This window comes from Ceratotherium simum, chromosome 25 (assembly GCF_057802395.1).
Source record: "Ceratotherium simum simum isolate JZ-2026a chromosome 25, ASM5780239v1, whole genome shotgun sequence".
NCBI classification, from domain to species: domain Eukaryota; kingdom Metazoa; phylum Chordata; class Mammalia; order Perissodactyla; family Rhinocerotidae; genus Ceratotherium; species Ceratotherium simum.
Genome location: NC_141924.1, coordinates 9570902 through 9591921, shown reverse-complemented (window position 1 = coordinate 9591921; position 21020 = coordinate 9570902). Strand labels below are relative to the sequence as shown.

Sequence of the window (21020 nt, the reverse complement as noted above, 5' to 3'; positions counted from 1 at the left end):
GCGGCAGGTCTCGGCCGAGGCGGAGGAAGCAGCCGCCGCCCCAGCTGAGAGAGTGTGGCCGGGAGCTTCCCCGGGGAGGGCGACGAGAGCGAGTCCTTTCGAACGGAAACACTCCGCTCGCTCACGTCGGCTCGGCCCCGCCCGGCCCCGCCCCAGCCGCCGCCGCCGCCTCCGCAGCCGACGGGGGCGGGGGGACCTGCGCCAGCGCCTTTAAGAGGCGTGGCCACACGCTCCGCCCCACCTGCCCCTCGCGCGCCTGTAAGGGCGGAGGTGCGGGAGGAGACGCCGGGGCGGGAGGGGGAGCGAGGCGTGCGCTGGTGCGCAGGCGCAGTGGCCGGACGACGGACCGTGTGTTTCCAAAATGGCGGCAGCGATGGATGTGGATACCCCGAGCGGCACCAACAGCGGCGCGGGCAAGAAGCGCTTTGAAGTGAAAAAGGTTGGGTCTCGCCAGCGCCTTCCTCAGGGGACCTAGAGAGGCGCGGATCTAGCTGGCAGGCCCTAGGATGACCGAGGCGCAGAGGAAAGGGCTTCATTTCAGGGAGTTCCTGAGACCGGGTACCACGAAAGGAAGCCGGGGGGCGGGTCTTAGAGTTGATCGGCGTGACTGGGGCCCACTGTCATTGGCAGCATTGGTTTCGTTCGGAGGCTGAGGGGCCAATCATGGACGTGCTTATTGAGATACGCGGGGTTGCGGCTTGGCTGCGGGAGCCAAGCGCCTGAGCTGTCACTGGAGTGGTGGAAGGCTGGGGAAGGAGAGGGTGGGGTGGGTGGAAGGGGGAGTCGGAGTGGTGCGGTGGGTGGAGGATGGGGCAGTGCGGCGAAAGCCGGGAACCTGAGGTCCTACCGCATTGGAGGTCTCGGAGGAGCCGGGCTGGCGATCTCCTTGCCCCGCCCCTCTCCGAAGCTTGGGGTCCCTCTTGACTCTGAGGGACCCCGACCCGGTCCTCACCTAATCGAGGCCTCCATTAGCCACCTCCCTGGCCTTCATCCCCGCCGAGTTAGTGTCTCGAGTGTAACTCTTGGCTCTTCTGAGAGGTCTGTTGGTTTGCCACACAGCCGCCCCAGTCCTGTGGTCATATCCAGAATCCCCCATCCAAAAAAAAAAAAACCATGGTGGAATTTGTTAAAAAGAAAATGCGAGCCCAAATCTTGTGTCATTTAAGGAGGGTTGTGTACTAGTTGTGAACGACCTGGTGGAAGTGGGAAAGCAGAAATGTGGAACGTGTCTTTTTGCATGAAACGCCTTATGGTGGTTTGCCAACACTTTGGGAGAAAAGTGCCGATTCCTACCTAAGATAAAGTGAATCTGTTCAAAATGAAGACTCTGAAATAGGGACGATGTTATTCCTGGAACATCTGGATGAATACTGACAGTATTCCCCCTCCTAGTGCTTTTTGGCTTTTCATTGTGGGCACTGCATGCTCAGTTACAGCCAGCAGCCATATTGAAGAATAAAAGAAGTAGGATTTTTTTCCTCGAAGTTGAAGCTGTCGGGTGAAACGTGCTGAAGAAGTTACTAGACATTGAGAATTGGGATTGAAAGAGATGAAGGTTTGGGAGGTGGCATCAAATTAGTGGATGGAAAAGAAGTTTGGGAATATTTATAATTGCAGAAGCCAGAAGGTTGAATTACTTAAATACCACTTTTTAGATAAACTCCTAATGGAATTATTTGAACTAAATATAAGAGTCTGAGCATGTAAAAGTTGAGAACAGTAGTTTATTTGATGGTAGGAACTAAACAAAATTCTAGTGAATTCTAGAGTTTGTTGAGAAGTAATCTTTTAAGATTGAAGCCATGACCTTGTTCTCTGCACTGACAATGGGTAATTCGTTATCCAGCTTATCCCACGATTACCCATTTTATGATCCAATCATCATCTTAGTTCATTCTGTTCCTAGCTTTCACCTCCCCACTCATGCTTCCAAAGCTGCCTTGAAGAACAGATATTTATTTATGCAGAAATTGAGCTCTTCTGCAGCTGCCTGGGGAACCTGCACAGTAATTCAAGTTTGTGCTTATTAAACCTAAAACAGGCACTTACAAATTATGCTTACGTTGATATGGCTGACTAAATTATTTTAAGCTGTAGGAAAAAATAAAATTAAAAGATGACTCATTAATTTTTGTGTTTATATACTCAACTGTTTGGAGAATAAATGAGCATATGTGTAGCCTACTTTTGCCCTCAGACATAATAAATAAGAGTAATGTAGTATCCCCAGGCTCTTTTGTTTGGTGGTCCTTGTGGCCAAAGAGATGATAATTGCAGCTGCAGCATGAAATCCTAGAGTGTGAGTGTGTGTGTGTGTTACAAGGAGAGTAGAGTGCATTGTTCCCCCTTTTTCTCTTTGCAGTGGAATGCGGTAGCCCTCTGGGCCTGGGATATTGTGGTTGATAACTGTGCCATCTGCAGGAACCACATTATGGATCTTTGTAAGTAATTGGAGGAGGATGGGAGGAAGTTGAGAAGGTTACAGAGATTGTGGCTATCCTGATGTGACCAATTTTCTTCTTCACAAGGGCTCTTCTGCATGTAGTCCATTGGTATGTTTGAAATAGAGTAGTTTTTATGATGTCCTGGAGGCATACCCATCTCTCAAATAAATCTACTCCATCTAAAGATGGCAAGGCCACATTTAGAGTGAATTATGGACACAGAGGCACTGTTGGTTATTCCTCTGTATTTCCCATCTTATACCCAGACTCAAAGGCAGAAATAGAGAAAGAAAGAAAATAAACTTTGAGCTAAAATATTCTATCTAGAGCTAGTTTTTGCTGGGTAAGATTTATAAAGAAAAGCCTAAGAAGGAAGGATTTTCAGTGTTAGCCCCAGACAGAGTTAAGAGGACATCACTGCCAACATCTAAATAGGCAATTAACTGCACTAAAGAAGTTTCATGTAAATCTCCACATATTCCATTACACATAGCAGGTTTGATGATAGCTGTTGATGGACTGACTGAGTATCCTTGTAGTAATAGAGGCAAGAATGTTGATCACACCAGGAACAGTTGAGGTTACTTTTTCATCCAGGTACTAAAATGGTTTGTTATTGAGATCAGAAATGGGGCAAAGAAATTTCAACTTTCTAGAATGAAATGATAGGCACTTAGTTCCTAAATCACTTGCCTCCCTCTCCAGCTTCATCTTGAGCCACTCTCCTGCTCACTCTGGTAGTTTCTCTGGCTTTCTTTCCATTCCCGAAGTGTGCATGCTCTTCTTTAGAGCCTTTACATATCCTATTCCCTCTGCCTGGAATATTCTCTGCCTCTTTTCCCCATTACCTTTGTCTAACCCAACACTGTCCAATCTAAATGTGAGCCACACATGCAAGCACATATATAATCTAAAATTTTCTCATACCCACATTAATAAAGTGAAAAGAAACAGATGAGGGGCCAGCCCCGTGGCTTAGTGGTTAAGTGCACGCGCTCCTCTACTGGTGGCCCGGGTTCGGATCCCGGGCGTGCACCGACGCACTGCTTCTCTGGCCATGCTGAGGCCGCGTCCCACATATAGCAACTAGAAGAATGTGCAGCTATGACATACAACTATCTACTGGGGCTTTGGGGAAAAAGAGGAGGAGGATTGGCAATAGATGTTAGCTCAGAGCCGGTCTTCCTCAGCAAAAAAGAGAAGGATTAGCAGGGATGTTAGCTCAGGGCTGATCTTCCTCACAAAAAAAAAAGAGATGATTTGTATTTTATTTATCCTGCTGTATCCAAAGTATTTTCACTTCAACATGTCATTAATATTTTAAAGTGAAATATTTTACTTTCTTTTGTTCCCCTACTGTCTTTGAAGTGGTTTTTGCACTTATAGCACATCTCAATTCAGACTAGCCGCATTTCAAGTGCTCAGTAGCCACATGTGGCTAGTGGCTACTTTATTGAGCAGTGCAGAACTAACCTAAGGTTGGTCTTCAGATCTCACCTTGAACTTGCTCAAAAATGTTTTTCCTGACCATACTTACATACACACAGACACAGGCTGTGATAGTTCTGTTAAATATTCCCAAGACATCCTATAGTTTCCTTTGTAGCAGTGATTTAACTTAGTTGGTTCTCTCTCGTGTCCATGTTATTTACTGCTGGATTCCCAGCATCTACCATAGTGTCCAGTACATAGCAGATTCTAATTAAATATTTGCTCAGTGAATAATAAAAATACAAAATAGGGGAATAGACTCATCATTCCAACTTGAGAAGCACAAATCAAATATTTGGTGTTGGAAAGCAATCGTGGCATGTGTTGGTAGTTTATTGCCCTTGGTTTCTTTGAGTTTTGACCCTGTTTACCTTTTCACACAGCACTCAAAGCAGATCAGCAGCTACCATGATGTTTAATATAGATAGAAGGAACCCATCACAGAAAAACACATGGGCAGTTTTAAATGTGTTTGGGTGGGGTCTTTGATTACATGCTTGCCAATTTCTTTTCCTTGCCTTCTCTCAAGGAGTTATGCCCAGAGAAAATTTTACTCTCTTGGGGCTCTCCTCTGTACATAATTAACAATTTTATAGAACCCTGATTTTTTTTCTCCCTCTATATTTAGGTCATTGTGTCCCTCTGGACGTAAGAGAATGCACTTCTTGGGAGGACCACGACAGACAAAGGCCATTGATAGAATGTCTTCTCTTAGAGTTGAACGCTTGAGGGATCAACGTAGGCTTTCAGTTACAAACCTGCTTTATCGTATATTTTAAATGTCAGATGAAGTAGTAGAATATTGACCTCCTATAACAAAAAGTTATGAAAGTATTTTCAAGTTATGTCTTTTATTCATTCAGTGAATATTTATATCCTGGGCATTTTGCTAGGCACCAGGATAAAACAGTGACTGAGATCAAGCCTTTACCCTTAAGAAACATACCCTTTTGTTTATTATAGACACTAAAGAGAAGTCTGTTTGCCGCAGCTGGGCTTGTCTTCCTTTTAAAAATAAATGGATTATGATTCTTGTAAACAGACTTTTTGTTAAAGATGAAAATAAGAATCTTGCTATAGCAATGGCCATTTTCTAATAAATTCTGGTCTGGCATTAAATAAATAGTGATATACATAGCTGTAAATAAATGAGTGACTATGGCTGTGCCCCAGGTGGACTTGCCTACAAAGCATTCTTGGTCTAAAGACTTGCTCTTTTGAGTCCAAATTGATACTACATCCCTACTACAGCTTCGTGTTTATTCTACATTGCCCCTTTCTTGGTTGTCTTAAAGAGTTGCTGAAATACACAATCTGCGGGTGTTATTTTCTGCATTATCTCTGGTAATCTTGTTCCAGATGAAGAGGACATTCAGAAGGGCTGTGACCCAGCCTTTGCCCATGAGAAGTTAGTCTCTTCCTAAAACCCCAGGTCCATCAATGTTTTGAAAGTGTGAAATCTGTCCTCTTCTGAGATGAAGCTGTTGCTTCCTTAGCAGTCCTTTGGTGGTATTGAAGTTTCAAAGTCCCCGAGCTTTATCCATCACATGGAGTAAGCTTCTGCCTTTGCAGAGGTGTGACAGGAACTTTGATGTGCTACTTGTCTTTCTGCTCTAGGTTGATGTGAACAGTTCCTTCCTCTGTTAAACTAACGACTCAACTGCTGTACTTGCTCTCTGCACCAAAAGCTTGAAAACATTATATTTGAGAACATGTTATACTCATATTTAATAATTTTTCATGCCATATCCCTTCTTATCTGGCACTCTAGATTATAATCCTATTCCTCCTATGTATTTTTGTTCTTCGTTAGGAACTTTCTGGTAAAGAATAAATATATATGTGTCCCCCATTATCTCTGTTATAGAATTGGGTTTTGTTTGCTTATTCAAGCACTAAGAGCCTACTGTGCACTTGGCATGGGAAGACATAGTCCCTTAAAAATACCAAGACCTAGAAAAATTTAACATGATAATGTACCTTGAAACAGTTTTGTTATTAAATAGTAATAATTGGGCCTCTTATTTAGCTAATTTCATAATACGTAGTCATTGTCTGAGTGAGAGGATCCAACTGAAGGACATCAGATTTTATTTTTTCTGCCATACCTTTGAATGTGGTAGTGCATTCATAGCCCCAATAAATTTTTGAATCAGTCTTGTGTAAACCCTAATTCTCTACTCTTATCAGAAGGAAAACCCAGCTATTCTCTTTGTCGTGTGAATCTGGGTAGCAGAAGCAAGCTCTGTGATTTCAGATCCTTTGCCTTTCATATCTTTGACGATTGGGGAAAAAAAAAAACCTTATTATAGTATATCTCTTCCCGTAAGACCAAATATACCCATTAACATCTCGGCATTGTTTTCTTACAATTTTACTATTTTCCACCTATGTAAGTCTGAAGTAATTGTCTCCTATTAAATAGTCTTTCCTGGAGCTTTTTATTCTTCACAAGAGAGACTCCCATTTAGTTACCACCTTCAGAGAAAGCAAATTATACATTAGTAATTCTTGTTCCTTGAATATTTATCCCCCATAGAGCTTTACTCATCTGTTCTGGGTCTCAGATTTTTATTCTATTTCAGTTCCCCTCTCTTCCCCCTCTGTGAAATTGATATTTGGATACATTTGCAGTAATTTGTTCTGTTCACCAGACAGAACCACCTCCGGGGCAATAAGCATCACAAAGTGGTGGGCCCCAAATCTCTAACCCGCTGGCTTAGCAGATGTGTTTTATTTGACAGTGTTTTAAAGACTTTTGAGTTTTGATGCCGTCACGCAGAGCATACGCTACAGTTTGCCACAGGCCTCTCCACCCCCTTTTGTTTTGCTTCTGTCCCAGTTCACATGTGTCTGCCTGCCTGCTTTAGGGATTGGAACTCGTTACCCAGCTAGGCCTTCATGTGGGCAAGCCTTGGTGTTCTAAGGGCCTAAGAGGAAGCATTCACCAAGAATAGGGAGAAGACGCCAAGTCTCAAAACAGTAAGAGTTATGAGGTGGCTTCAAGAATTTACTAAATTTACCAAATTAGGAGGCGTCATTTTCATTTGGACAAGGCAGGTTATGTTCAGAATTAAAAAGTGCCTGTTCCTTCCTCTGTTTTTGAATGAGGACAGGAAGTCATTGCAAAGCATACTGTTAAGTCCCATCTCTGCCTTCTCTGTTCTTCATCTCTTTTCCCATTCATTAAAAAACAATTAGGACTAAATAACCACTTGAGATTTTGTTCAGGTTTACACCACCCCCACCCCACCCCATCACATCATGATGTAGTTGTGCAGGTAGGGCTGCTGTAGATTGAAAGGCTGTTGCACCTGAGGTCCAGTCATCTTGTTCTTGTTCCCACAGGCATAGAATGTCAAGCGAACCAGGCATCTGCTACTTCTGAAGAGTGCACCGTTGCGTGGGGAGTCTGTAATGTAAGGAAACACCTTTCCCTCTCAGCATGGCTTGTAAACATATTACCACTTTTCCTGCTTTGCCAGTCCTGAGAATAACTAGGAAAAAAAATGGCTAGCCCATCTTTCTCCCAAAAGGTACACAAACTGTAAAAAAGATTTTAAATCTTTGTACTATTCACCTGTTATAGGGTAAAAATTGTTAGGTATTGCAGAGGCACTCGTGTTTTCTTAATTATAAAGTGGACCCACCTCGTTAGCAACATTTTGGGGATTCACCTTTAGGAATTGCCTTCAAAGCCTACGGCAGTCTTTGGAATGTTCTCCTCTTGGTGGAAATCTTTACCTTCTTTTTTTTGTGTGAGGAGGATCAGCCCTGAGCTAACATCTGCCAATCATCCTCTTTTTGCTGAGGAAGATTGGCCCTGGGCTAACATCCATGCCCATCTTCCTCCACTTTATATGGGATGCCACCACAGCATGGCCTGACAAGCGGTGTGTTGGTGTGTGCCCGGGATCCAAACCCCGGGCCGCCAACAGCAGAGCACGAGCACTTAACCGCTATGCCACCGGGCTGGCCCCAATCTTGACCTTCTTAACAGATCTTTTTTTAAGGCTGGATGTCTTGTGGAACTAAGTTTGGTGAATAAATTGAGTGTTCAAGTGTGTGTGTGTGTGTGTGTGTGTGTGTGTGTGTGTGTGTGTGTTTTAAGGTGGCAAATGTACTAAGTTGGGGTTTTTTGTTTTTTTTAACATGGCTCATGCCAGAATTGTTTTGTGTAGCATTGTTGGACTGAATGTACAGCCTTCCAGGGTATGACAGCTGAGAAGGATAACAAACGTCAAATATGTTATTTCTAGCATGTGTTAAAAATTGATCCTATAGCCTTACAGTCCCAGTCACATAAGCTAAAATTGTCCTGTCCAGGCCTCCTGTGCCGAGGGGGCAGAGGACCCACAGCTCCCAGCATGGTGCAGGCCTGAGAGGCTCTGGAGTCGGGACACCATTCCTGTCTCTGTGACTTACTTGCCAAGTGACTTTGGGCAAGAGATTTGACCTCCCTAAGCCTGGATCCCCTCGTGTAAAATGGGGCTGATGGTAGACTGCATGGAGTTGTAATCAGGATGAAATGATTTTGTTTAAAAGTGCTTGGAACACCTCCTGGCACATAGTAGACATAAGGGTTTCTTAAATAAATATGAATAAATACAAATTTGGGGTGGTGGTGGTTAGCAGCTGAAGAGATAGTAGCTATCAGTACTTTCCCTGTTGGGCTGAGGCTCTCTTCCCTACCTCACTTGTGGTGTACCTTAATTCCCGCAGGGCCCTTTGAGCAGTTTCACAGTAGCCCGTATTGGCCAAGGGACAGCTTTTGTCATTTATGGGGATAAAGAAAGAAAATGTATCGGGCTCTCTGCTCTCCCTGGCAGTCAGGTGTATACTAAGAACCATATTACTTTGTGTTTTTTTTTGTTTTTGTTTTTGTGAGGAAGATCAGCCCTGAGCTAACATCTGATGCTGATCCTCCTCTTTTTTACTGAGGAAGATTGGCCCTGAGCTAACATCCGTGCCCACCTTCCTTACTTTATATGGGACGCCGCCACAGCACGGCTCGACAAGCAGTGTGTTGGTGCGCGCTGGGGATCGGAACCGGTGAACCTCGGGCCCCCGCAGCAACCTGTGCACACTTAACCGCTTGCGCCACCAGGCTGGCCCCAGAACCATGTTACTTTGTGGTGGAAGGAAAGGGGAGTGAACTTCTCCTTAAATTTGGCTAAGGAGAGACTAGCTCAGAGAGCCTGGCGTGAAGAAGAGCTGGCATGGTGTGGCAGAAACTTTTGGACTAGTCCTCGGTTCTAGTTCTGGTTCTTCTACTAACTGGCTCCATGAATTAGGCAAGTCACTTAACTTGTCTGGGTTTCAGTTCCTGTCTGTAAAGTGAAGATGATAATACCTGTCATGCTTGCTTGCCAGGCTTGCTGTGAGGCTCAGATGAGGTAATATGTGTTAACACCTCCTGTGAACTGTGCAGCACTAGTCAGGGTACTTGGAGACTGCTCAATATACCCATTAATCTAACAGATTATTAACAAGAGGAAAGTTGAGATCAGGAATATTTGGGGATGCTTTCACCTGCTCTGCAGCCTCGTTTGCAGCCCCTCTTTCCCTCCATCTTTTGAGGAAGCTGGGGTACAGAAGGACCCCGTACCACTACAGAGTGCCTAACGGTGGAGGTGGGTGGTGGAGACGGGTGTCTTGAATATCCTTAAGTGAGCCTGTCCCCACCACCTGGTGATGGGGAAAAATGCCTCAGCTTTCTGCCTTTTGGAAATTTTGTTTTTTCTCTTTTTCACAGTGAGTTGTATGAGAGTCAACAGGAAAGGGATCTTCCAAAAGCTGTCACTCTGGGAGAGTATTTGTCCTGTTGATTATCTATAGTCTGTTAGCTGTGGATTCCACTCTTAATTACTGAATTCTATTTTTGTCTTTGTCAAGACAATTCACAAGATAACCGTCCACACCAAGATTCTTCTTTAAGTTCCATGCATGTTTTGGGAGACATACTGACCGAATTTCAAGGCTGTTAATAAACCAAGCTTGCAAAAGCTTTCATTGTTTGGTTGGGGTGTCAGCATTTCTCCCCTATCCTCACCTCCCCCACCCATCACAGATTAGATGGGGGGAAACACTTGCTGCTTCTATCTGATACTCCTCATCTGAGCAGGGAGAGGAGCATAAAGGTATTGCAGAGGTATTGTGATTAGCATCTGCATGTCATTAACTCATGCTGGGAAACCAAACACAGGTTTTTCTTCTCCCCAAATCTGAAAGTCAGCTCCTAGCTCCCTGTCAGTTACCAGTATTCTTGGAACTCTTGCCTTTTACTTCCTGTCTTGATCATGAAATAAGCCGTTTGATGCTCTTTCAGCTGCTTGTGTGCAGTTTGCCCATCATAATACTTCCTTTTACCCTAATTTTTTATCTCATTCCTTTTTAAGACAAAGTCCCTGACCCGTTAAAGGCTTATTGAGTACTGAGCTCTTATAATAGCAGTATGTCTTTGAACAAATCTGGAAATTAAGTACTTTGAACAGAGTTGAGCTGGTTGCGGGAAGGTTGGGGAAGTGCCTGTCTCAGCTCTGTGTGGGTGGCAGTGGCAGTACACCACCAAGGGCTGAGGAGAAGGCTCTTCTCCTGGGGTTCCCATTCTCCACAGATGGGGGAGGGCAGTTGGGGATCAAGAATGTGAAGTTTGAAATCTGCGTGTGATCAAGGACCTCTTTGCCTGTGTCCCAGGAAAGTAGAAGCATCCCCTTATAAGCTAAATGGGACCAAGAACAGCATTGCATATTCCCTTAAGAGAAGGGGAGAGAGCTCCCTGCTAGAACATACGCTGGGTTCCTGAAGACTATCTTCCTTTAGTAGTAATGACATTTCCAACAAATGTTTCATCGGAAATATCTTTGTCCCTAACCAAGGTGTGATCAGTTTTTGACCTTTTGCCTCTCTTGTTTGTTGTCCCATTGTTCTCTGTGTAACCAGTCCACTGCTCTGGAGACATATTGTCAGCAGATGGCTGAGCCTGCACAGAGTTAATTTTAATGAAGTGTATCTTTTCTTTCAGCATGCTTTTCACTTCCACTGCATCTCTCGCTGGCTCAAAACACGGCAGGTGTGTCCATTGGACAACAGAGAGTGGGAATTCCAAAAGTAGGTGTCTGGCTGTTCTGCTGTTGTAAGACTGGGTTTTGTGGTCAGTGCGATTCTTTGACTCGCCTCAAGCTGGAGAGTGCATAGTCTTAGAAGATGGAGACATGGAACATAAGATGGAGACATGGAACATGCCTTGTTTTATAAGCTAGTTTTTGATTTATTAAACAAGGACTCATCTATGTGGAAAATGCATAAAGGTGTGGCCAACCTTAGGAGTTTGCAGCCTAGAGTTTCCCAACTGTCTAGGGTCTGTGAAAGTAGTAAATCTGTGAACTATTAAATATTTCCAAACACATTCATAATAAGCCTCCATGGGCTGATTAATGTCAGATATCTTTGCTCTGGGCTAGAATTATATCCACCTATTATGTTTCATTGGTTTATCTCAGGCTGATTAATTCTGATATGGCATTTATGGGTATCTCAACTAAATTATTATGTAAGTAAAACATGACATGGTAAATTTTTGAAAATTCAAATGGTCAAAAAGGTATACCAAAAAAATGTGTCTACCGTGTTTGTCTCCTACTCTCATTTCCAGAGGTAACCATCAGCAACAGCTTCTTAGTAGCTGTCTTGACTGTCTCTATATATGTACTTGCCTGTATATGGGTGGATGTATATATATATGTATATATATATAATTTTTAACATAAACATGAGCATCTGCTAGATTAATTCACCTCAGTTTTTCATTTCATACCTTTGGAGATTTTCCATATCCACACATATCAAACTACCTCCTCTTTAATGGATACAGAGTATTTTTTTATGTAAATGTACCATAATTTATTTAATCAGTCCCTGTTGAGAGACTTTTGGGTTGCCAGTTTTTCACTGTTAAAAACTATGTGTAGGGATGAACATCCTTATACATGAATCTTTGTGTCTATGTGCAAGTATATCTGTAGCAGTAATTCCTAAAAGAGGAATTTCTGGATAAAGAATGTGCACATTTTTATTTTTGATAGTGTCAGGTTTTCCTTTCCCAAGAATATGTACTAATTTACACTCCCTCCAAACAGTGAAGCAAAATGCCCCTTTCTCCATTTCCTGCCAAGGCTCTGTTATCAAACTTTTCCATCCTAGCTACTCTGATAGGTGAAAATTAGTTGCATTTTTTGAATTTTGAGTGAGGTTGGGCTATTTTCATATGTTTTTATGCCTCTTATATTTTTTCTATGAAACATCCTTTTTTTATCTGTTGAATTATTGGTCATTTTCTGTATCAAATTTTTTATGGGGAGATTTTTATTTAAATACAAGTTTTGATTAATATGATATTCTTACTTTAAAAAACAAATAATAGGGTTCTTTAGTTTGTGAAATAGATGGCTTTTTGGTTTCTTTTGGTACAGTTATTTTGCTTTTAGACTTGGTTATTTATTTTGGTGAAGAATTTTGGAGTCTTATCAAATGTGTGTTCATTTTTTTAAAAACCTGCCAATACTTAGTACCTAACTCATATCCCGTTGCGTGCTATTCAGCAATGTGTCTGCTAAGTAATGTGAGATGTAAAAATGTATGAGACAGTCCTTCCCTTCCTTGGGGAGCTTGCGTTCTGAGAGGAACCATGACAGGAATACATGTCAAGGCAGAAGCACTTTTCTAAGTTCTCAAGAGGCTTTGTAACTGGCTCTGCCCTAGAGTAGGCTCAGGGTTCCGTTTTGGACCAAAACTGTCTCGTGTTGCCCATTAAATATGCCCAGGGCTGAGCCTAAGAAGTGGGAGTGTGAAGAATTCCTCGTGTTGGACTTTGTCACTGCTACTTTATCCAACTGGTGACTTGGCCAGTGGTTGTCAGTGCATTGGGAAAACAAATTCATAAGGAACAGATTACGGCATGCTTTACTCTGATAGACAACTTCTGGGTGGTTCGACAGCCCACTAACACACTCTGGAGCCCTACCCTGTGTGGAATTTTTTAGACAGTATTCAAGTGGATTTTTTATGAGAAGTGCTTGTGGGATCTAGTAGTCCTTTAGGATGATTGAACAGTGATCCAGAGTTCTAGTGCCCTGGTTTCCGTCCACATAACAGAGTATTTTAATCAGAGGCCACTGCCCCAAAAGAACCAGGACAAAAGATTAAGTAAGATAATAATGAAAGATTTTGTGTTCAAGAAATCCATTTATATGTGGAGGAAATTTCCTGGCCTTGTTTATTTTTATAATCTTGTTAGAGCCAAATTTTGGCTTCTGGGAACATCAGAAACCACCTGAAATCCATACCTGGTTTCTCCACAGTTCTCTTTCCATAGTGGTGAATGTAATCAGCGCTGTAAGTGGAACTGGTGATAGATTTTAAAATTGAAGGCTGATCAGTTACTGTTCTCTGTATTTGCCTTACCCCAAACTTGCCTGAGTCCTGGAGTTGAGGTGAAAATAGGTAGGAGAGGCTGAGAGCTCAAACTGTGTCTGAGCTGCTGACTGGAGCCCACAGATGGAGCTCCCTTTCCCAACCACCAGCTCTGATATTTCCCTCTCACCTCCCTGGTACTGCCGAGCATTGTCTGGTAACTGGAAGGAGAGTCCAGAGGGTGTGCTTGAGTCTCAGGGAGGGACTGTCATTAAGAAGGGGGTGGTAGGTAAGATGTTACGAAGATGATAAGATGAAAGGGGCACAGACCAGTGTCATAACCCAATCTTGAGTGCACTGTGGTCACTTACATCTTTTAAAGTTTTAATTCAGTTTGCCCATATGTTTACGCAGGGTTTATAGTCTCAAACAGGAAATTACTAAGGAATTAATAAAGTGATTTACTTTGTCTTTCAGGTATGGGCACTAGAAAAAGAGAATTCTTCCATCAAGCTCAGCCGTTTTGTTATTCATTTAATGACTTGCCTTCCTGTTAATTATAAGTTAGATAGAACCGTGTCTTTTCTGCTTTGTCTTTTCAGTTTGCTCTTCCTGCAGCCATATTGTATTCTGTGTCAAATAAAATCCAGTTGGATTCTAGAACAGATGCTGTCCCTTGTGTATGTGAAAAAAGTGACCATAGAGGGTCCCTCTTCCTGGGTTGGAAAGCCAGCTTTTGAAAGTGAGATGTTTGTTCGTTAGAGCCAGGGCAGAGTTGTCCTGCGAGCGACTCGCTTGGTCCCGAGGAAGCTGGTCCACAGCCTGCTTACTGATGGCAATCTTGGGCAAGTCGCCTCTCTGCTCCAAGCTTTCCTTCTCTATAAAGTGGCTTCTAAGGACTAACTGGCATCATGTGGGCACAAAAACTGGCTTTGTAAACTGTAAAACCACGATCCAAATGTTAACTTTGTGTATGAGGTTGCTTTCTCTTTGTAGTCTAGAAAAGTAAACTTGAAAAAATCTAATGTGTAATCTTGGCTGGCAAGAGAATAATTTATGAACTTACGTTGAAAATTGGCGTCACTTAAAATTGAATTAACAGAAGAAATTCAAGTTTCCTTCACCACCACCACCATTTGCAATTTGTTTAAAATGACTTGGCCCTTGAAGGAACTGCCGGTTCTAATACTAATTCAGTGGCTATATAGAGTCTTTAACTGTGAAGCAGTATAGTCTACTGCAGTGGTTCTCAAAGTATGGTGTGAGGACTCCTGAGGGTGCCTGAAACCCTTTCAGGAGGGGAAGTTCATGAAGTTTCTTTTCCAATGGCATGTGTGTATGAGGCCAGCTTTTTAAAATATACTTCAACCACAGCAACGTATTGAATGAAGAAGCAGACATGAGAATCTAGCTGTCTTCTATTAAGTCAGATATAAAAGAGATTTGCAAAAATGTAAAACAATGCCACTCTTCTAATAATTTTTTTGTTTTGAAAAATAGTTACTTTTAATAAAAATATTTATGTTAACGTGATGAGATTTGTTCTTTTCAAATCTTTTGTTTCTTGGTCTTAATTTCCATTATGGTAAATATCTGTAGATATAACCCACACAAACAGAACTCTTTGAGGTCTTCAATTTTTAAGATCATACGGGATCCTGAGACTAAAAAGTTTGAGAACCTTTAGCTTAGTAATTAAGAACTTTGAAGTCTTAACAAACCTGGATCAGACCCAGCTTGCTCACTTAGCTACCACACAGTACCTAGCGCGTAGCAAGCACTCAGAGGGTCGCTGCTCCTGCTGCTGTTATATGAGGGCTACCACCCTTGGCAGAAATCCCCTCTTTTAAACCCCTTTCAAGTGGTCATTCAAACTGTGCATGAATACTCTCAGCGAAGAACCCGTTACTTTCGCACAGATGACAACATCACATGTTGGGAGAGTTGCTTGGGTATTAATCAGGACTCTTGGTTGCAGGCTACGGAAACTCAGCTTCTGCTCAGGTGAGGGGAAATTTATTGGGAGCCTGTGGGGCTATGTAATGTCATTGAAGAAAGGGCTGGACCTAAGAATGAAGGAGGAACCAGGGGATCGCTGCTGGGAATCTCACTGCTGCTCCTTCAGAGACTAGCTTCACGAAAATCCTGGATGCTGACGCCTCCTCTGCTGCCTCTTCTCCCGCAGCTTCTGTCATGTGAGAAACTACAAGTTCTGATTCCAAAACCCCAGCTGGGTCAGGTGCTGGGCTAATTGGTAGATTCATGTAGAAAACAGTGACTGCTTTGAGAACCTCCCAGTTGGAATGTAGGGTAACATTTCCTAGAAGAATGGAAGTGGTGTGGAACAGACAGAACGAGGTGTCTACTTAAAGAATTGCTAGGGAGTTTTTTCTTACGTTGAGCCAGAGTGTCTCTCTGTACATATATATCCAGTTATTCTTGTGTTGCCTCATGAAACTGGTGGACATAAGTATTCCCTAAGGTATTAGTGGGCTTTTTTGCTGAGTGCCTATTGTGTGCTATACCTAGAGGACACAGCTGAGTTAGTCTCTTCCCTCAAATAGTCTAGTAGGAGATTGCTAAGAAAATGAATGAATGATAGAAGCTAATTCTGGAGAGCTTGGCAGGGCCCAAGCTTGATCGTGAAGTGCCAATTCTCTTGGTTTTCCTTCTGACAATGCCTGTGCCTTGTAGGAGCTCTTCTTCTTCAGTCTGCCACTGAAGATTCTGTTCTTGGGGTTCTGCTCTGTCTGGGAGAACTCATCCTCACCCAGAGCTGTGATAGTGTGCTGGGCCCTTCAATGGGCTCCTGATTGCTGATTGTGTGCATCTCTTTCCAAATCCATTTTCAGTAACCTCACCTGGGTAGCTTGAAATTGGCCATAGTGGGTGTATTTACACCACAGAAATAGAAAAATACTACAAATCAGAGCTTCTTTGCCCTGGAGACCCTGTTGTTAGTCGTTTACCAGCATACCACTGGGTAGTTACCATCTTTAGGAAAATGGCATCCCAATGCGTCCATTGTCTATCCCTGGCTGTGTGTCTCTCCAACACTTCAAATTCAGCATGTCAAAAATGACTGACCTACATTTTCCCAAAACATACCCCTCCTTCTGGATGACCTAACCTGGTTAACAGCTTGCCACTCATCCAATTCCTGAAGCCACAGGCATTCAAAAGGCATTTTAGATACTCTGCTCTCCTTCACCTCTGCATCTAATTCATCATTAAACTCTCTTCATTCTACTATTGCACTCTCACTAAAATCTGTACCCTCTTCTCCATTCCCACTGCCACTGACAGAGCCCAGGCCCTCTTCGTTTTTCTCTAAAACGATTACAGTTCCCCCCGACTGGTCTCGCTATCATTAGTCTCCTTGCTGCAACCTGAAGTGAGTTTTTAATTTGGCCCGATGCCCCTTCCACTGGTTGAGCAATTCTCCACCTTGATGGAAGTGGAGTTCATTTCCCATCATAGACTGTGATGTGCCTAAACCTGGCTCCTCCAACTTCCTTGCAGTTGGAGGGGGGTAGGTCAACTAACCTCCATCAGAGACACTCACCCTGCCATCCATTATGGGACTGGCAGCACCCAAGGCCCAGTGCAGGTGGCAAAATGGATTATGACATCCAGTGTTTAACAGCCTCAACAGCCAGCACCTTCCCAGACTAGTTTTGTGGCTTAATTTTGGCTATTGTCCCAGTTGCTGGCCGTTTTCTGAGCCCGATTCTCCATCATCCCTAGCGCTGCTGCCAGCTCTCCAAAATCCTTTTAGTATCCACTCTGCTATAAAAATCAACCAGCTCTTCGGTTCTCAGCTCTCGTCTTTATCCCCTCCTATCCCTACCAGTGTGCCCACATCTCCTTATTCGTTCTTAAAACATTCCTAAAAAGCTCATCATTTTATTATAACATCATCTGACATTTTTCTCTCATTTCCTCAGCCAATAGAACGCTCTTCTAAGAGTCCTTTGCCTGGCTTTTCTATTCCTTGTTTTTTCCCATGTTTTGATCAGGTTCTTTTCAAATCAGAACTCACTGGAGAGTCGATTCCCTGTCTCGTGACTTTATTTTCTTTAGCGACTCCTTCTTTTCTTCCTATTTGGACCAATTTTTGACCTACTGTTGGAACACCTTTTGTGGTCCTCTTGCCCCAGCTGAGCCTTCACCACGTGGTAGGCAGAGCCTTACATGGCCTGTAACTTCACAGTGTACCCGTTTCTGCTCATCTCTTTCCAGCCTTGCTTGAGTCCCTCCGACCTGATCCCAGTGCTGCGTTGTAGCTTCAGCTGATCTTGCTTGACCCGCTCTACTCCTTCCAAGAATATCTCCTGCCCAATCCAGTCAAGCTCCTTAGTCCTTCACCTCAGTGCTGGCCATGAGAGGCTGGTCCTCCCTCAGACTCTTCTAAATAGAGATTGGGTGCCTGCCTCTCCTTAGGACCCCCATCATGGAGGCTCCCCTTTCCTTTGAACTTTTTGAAATCTCTCACAAAGTGAGGCCATATTTCTGCCTACACCCAGGCTATGACAAAGTCTGAAACAGCATGGTCACTTTCGCCAAAGCGTCCCCTTTCTTCCACTTTAGTCAGAAGTAACCTCAGAGTAGCAATTTTTCAAACTAATTGTGTCTACCTTTTGCATCCTGAGACATGAAACTATCCATTACACAAAAGTAGAACCTATCATCCTATACTTACAGGAGAATTAAACTTTTTTCAGATGTCTTGATAATGAAATATTCTATTTTCTACCAAACTAACTCCTACTCCTGTAACTGATAGCCTCTATCTTGCTTAAAGACACTGCCATCCAGTCACACAGGCTAGAAACCTTCAAATCATCTTTAATGCCACCTTTGCCCTCATCCCCAATATCCATGTGGCCACCACGTCCTGTCTATTCTACTTCAATTTTACATCACTTAAATCCACTCTCTGCTCTACCCAGTTTAGGCCTTTATCATCACCTGGATTGTTGAAATGGGTTCATTAATCCCCTCACCTACAAGATTTAGGAGCCCTAAGAATAGAAAGTATTATAAAAGAGTAATCCAGAAGGCCCAGTTCTATAGTATCTAAAGATTCTGCCCCTTCAGCAAGCTCATGTTCCCTGACTCTTCTAAGCTATATTCTCAAGAGTCTGCAGAAGGTATCTCTGTTCATCCAAAGCTATTGGGGAACACGGCAAAGACAATGGAAGAAGGAGGTCACACCTACCAACTGTTTTTTTTTTTTTATTTTATTTTTTTTTTTTTTAAAGATTTTATTTATTTTATTTTTTTCCCCCCAAAGCCCCAGTAGACAGTTGTATGTCATAGCTGCACATCCTTCTAGTTGCTGTATGTGGGACTCGGCCTCAGGATGGATGGAGAAGTGGTACCTCGACGCGCACCCGGGATCCGAACCCGGGCCACCAGCATCGCAGCGCGTGCACTTAACCACCAAGCCACAGGGCCGGCCCCCAACTGTTTTTTTATTCCACCAGTGTTTAAATCTCACCGAATTTCAGAACTTCTCAAAAATACAATTGCCTAAAAGGTATAACAATATAAAAACAATCTAACACTAATCAAATGGTATAATAATTAGATGATGGGACTTCAACAGGGTGGAATATTATTTTTCAAAATCATGAAAAGTGATAAGAAACACAGAAAAGTATTTATCATATGCCAAGAGGAAATAGAATTATCATGGGTATAGTGATTGCAACAATATAAAAAAGATACAACACGCAAAAATGAGATTGCAGTTAGGCACATTAAATTATGTGTCATTTATAACCATTTTCCACTTATTCTTGCTATGTTTTCTCTTGCATTTAAAATAAGAAAAAAATAATCCCCCTAAGAAGCTAAACTGTCTACAGTCACTGGAAGGCTCCACTTACCAAGATCAGTGACTCAACCAGTTGAAGGTTTATCCTCACAATTTACCTCTTCCATAATGCTCTCATATACACAATCTCATCTGATCTGCCTAATTGCTCCTTCTAGCAGATTTTTGCTTTTGAACAAAGTCAATTGCTGGGCTCTTCATCTCCACTCCCATCCCAGCTCATCTCAGAGACACCTGAGCCTGTATTTAGCTCCTTGCGTCACATTGTCAACCTCACTCTGTTCGCTACCCACCCACTGTGTACTGCAATAAAGATGGCAGAAGCTACAAGGCTTTGGAGCCCTTCTCTCTCTCCTTGCTTTTCCCAAGTTTCCAAGTGCCTCCTATGCTATCAATATATCTTGCTTTGTTACCCCTGTCCTCCTGAGTATCCAGCATTATCTGTGTATTTTCACACTCCTACTCAGATTTCTTCCTAAGGCCTTCTTGATCCCCAGTGTCCCCCCGGTGAGGGGTCAAATGAGCTTAGGTTGAAACCCTGGCTCTGCTATCAACACATGCCGTGACTCCGAACAAGGTTCTGAGCTTGGGTTCCTTATCTGTAAAACAGGGATAAGAATAAAAATGGTATACCTGGGATACCATGAAAAGTGAGAAATAAAGAAAATTAGATTGCCCACTGAAATTAACATCGAACAGATCACAGCTGGGATTTCAAGCGGGCATAAAGAGGAAAAGTGGATCCCAGGCAAGCAAGAATGAACTGTAAAGGGATCGAGGGTGTTAATATAGCCAAATAAAGAATGTGTTGACTTCCAAAAGAGATTAATCTTGGAAACCCCAAACTGGAGCATCATTGAGGCAAAAGTAGGCAAGTGCCTACCTCTGCTCTCTGCAGAGGGGGCAGCCTTGGCTAATAGGCTTTGACACTTAACAGCCCATTGGCAAAGCTAACCTCAGTTTGGAGATCTTAGCCTGATAATTTTAAATATTTGCATCATCTGTCATCTGACAAACTTTAAAGAACCCACCCTGGCATCCCATTGTGCTTAAATAAAATCAAAACTTCTCACCCAGGTCTACGCATCTGCATGCAAGCTGGCCCCTGCCTTCCTCTCTGATCTCATCTAAGAACACCATGTCCTCAGGGGTCACAGAGCTCTAGCCTGGAGGGAGTCATCACTTGTCCTGTGGCCTTGGCCTGGGAGTGCCCCCACGTCTCCGCATGGCTGGCTTCTTCAAGTCTCAGAACTCACCTTTATTGTCACCTCCCCAAGAAGGACTTCTCGGCCACTCTGTGAAAATGGCCACCCAGTTCACCCATTTTAAGGTCTCCATAGCACATAGTGCTTTCTAATTGTCTCGGTCACTTATGTGATTACTTGTTTTACAGTCTGTTTACCCTCCTGGTTCTGAAGCTCCCAGAGAGTAAACACCTCATCTGTCCTGTTCACTCCTGAATCTCCAGCACCCACCACAGTGCCTTCATTGGTTGAATAAATAAACGAAGGAATGAACAAATGAACTGCCTTTACTTTCATTTTGCTCATGCTTACCAAGCCAACTGTCTAAGCAGGGTTTGGTGGTCCACTGGGAAAGAGTCTTATTTTTTATTTTAATTTTAATTTAATTTAATTTATTTTTTTTTTCCCCCAAAGCCCCAGTAGATAGTTGTATGTCATAGCTGCACATCATTCTAGTTGCTGTGTGTGGGACGCACCCTCTGCATGGCAGGAGAAGCGGTGCATCAGTGCCCGCCCGGGATCGGAACCCTGGGCTGCCAACAGCGGAGCGCGCGCACTTAACCACTAAGCCTCGGGGCCGGCCCAGTG

The 21020-nt window shown here is 43.2% G+C and overlaps 1 protein-coding gene across 5 annotated transcripts; it reads left to right on the top strand.

The window, feature by feature from the left end:
* Nucleotides 1-276: 276 nt before the first annotated feature.
* Nucleotides 277-20658, top strand: RBX1 (ring-box 1). Of its 5 annotated transcripts, XM_004437897.3 has the most exons (5): nt 277-439; nt 2363-2441; nt 7284-7354; nt 10960-11045; nt 13824-13981. In XM_004437897.3, exons 1-5 carry the CDS (start codon nt 362-364, stop codon nt 13834-13836), a joined length of 327 nt encoding a protein of 108 aa, XP_004437954.1. In that variant the 5' UTR covers nt 277-361; the 3' UTR covers nt 13837-13981. The 5 variants fall into 5 exon arrangements, with proteins under 5 accessions (XP_004437954.1, XP_087305000.1, XP_087304998.1 ...); XM_087448874.1 differs by lacking the exons at nt 10960-11045; nt 13824-13981 and adding an exon at nt 20266-20658 and having other exon boundaries at nt 298-439; XM_087448872.1 differs by lacking the exon at nt 10960-11045 and having other exon boundaries at nt 298-439; nt 13824-14879.
* Nucleotides 20659-21020: the final 362 nt, after the last annotated feature.

Bases quoted from the DNA above. Each gene is read 5' to 3' on its own strand.
- RBX1 (XM_087448872.1), top strand. From the start codon at position 362: ATGGCGGCAGCGATGGATGTGGATACCCCGAGCGGCACCAACAGCGGC. The intron at 2,442-7,283 runs GTAAGTAATTGG...TTGTTCCCACAG, and splicing joins GAACCACATTATGGATCTTT to GCATAGAATGTCAAGCGAAC. The intron at 7,355-13,823 runs GTAAGGAAACAC...TTTGTCTTTCAG, and splicing joins TTGCGTGGGGAGTCTGTAAT to GTATGGGCACTAGAAAAAGA.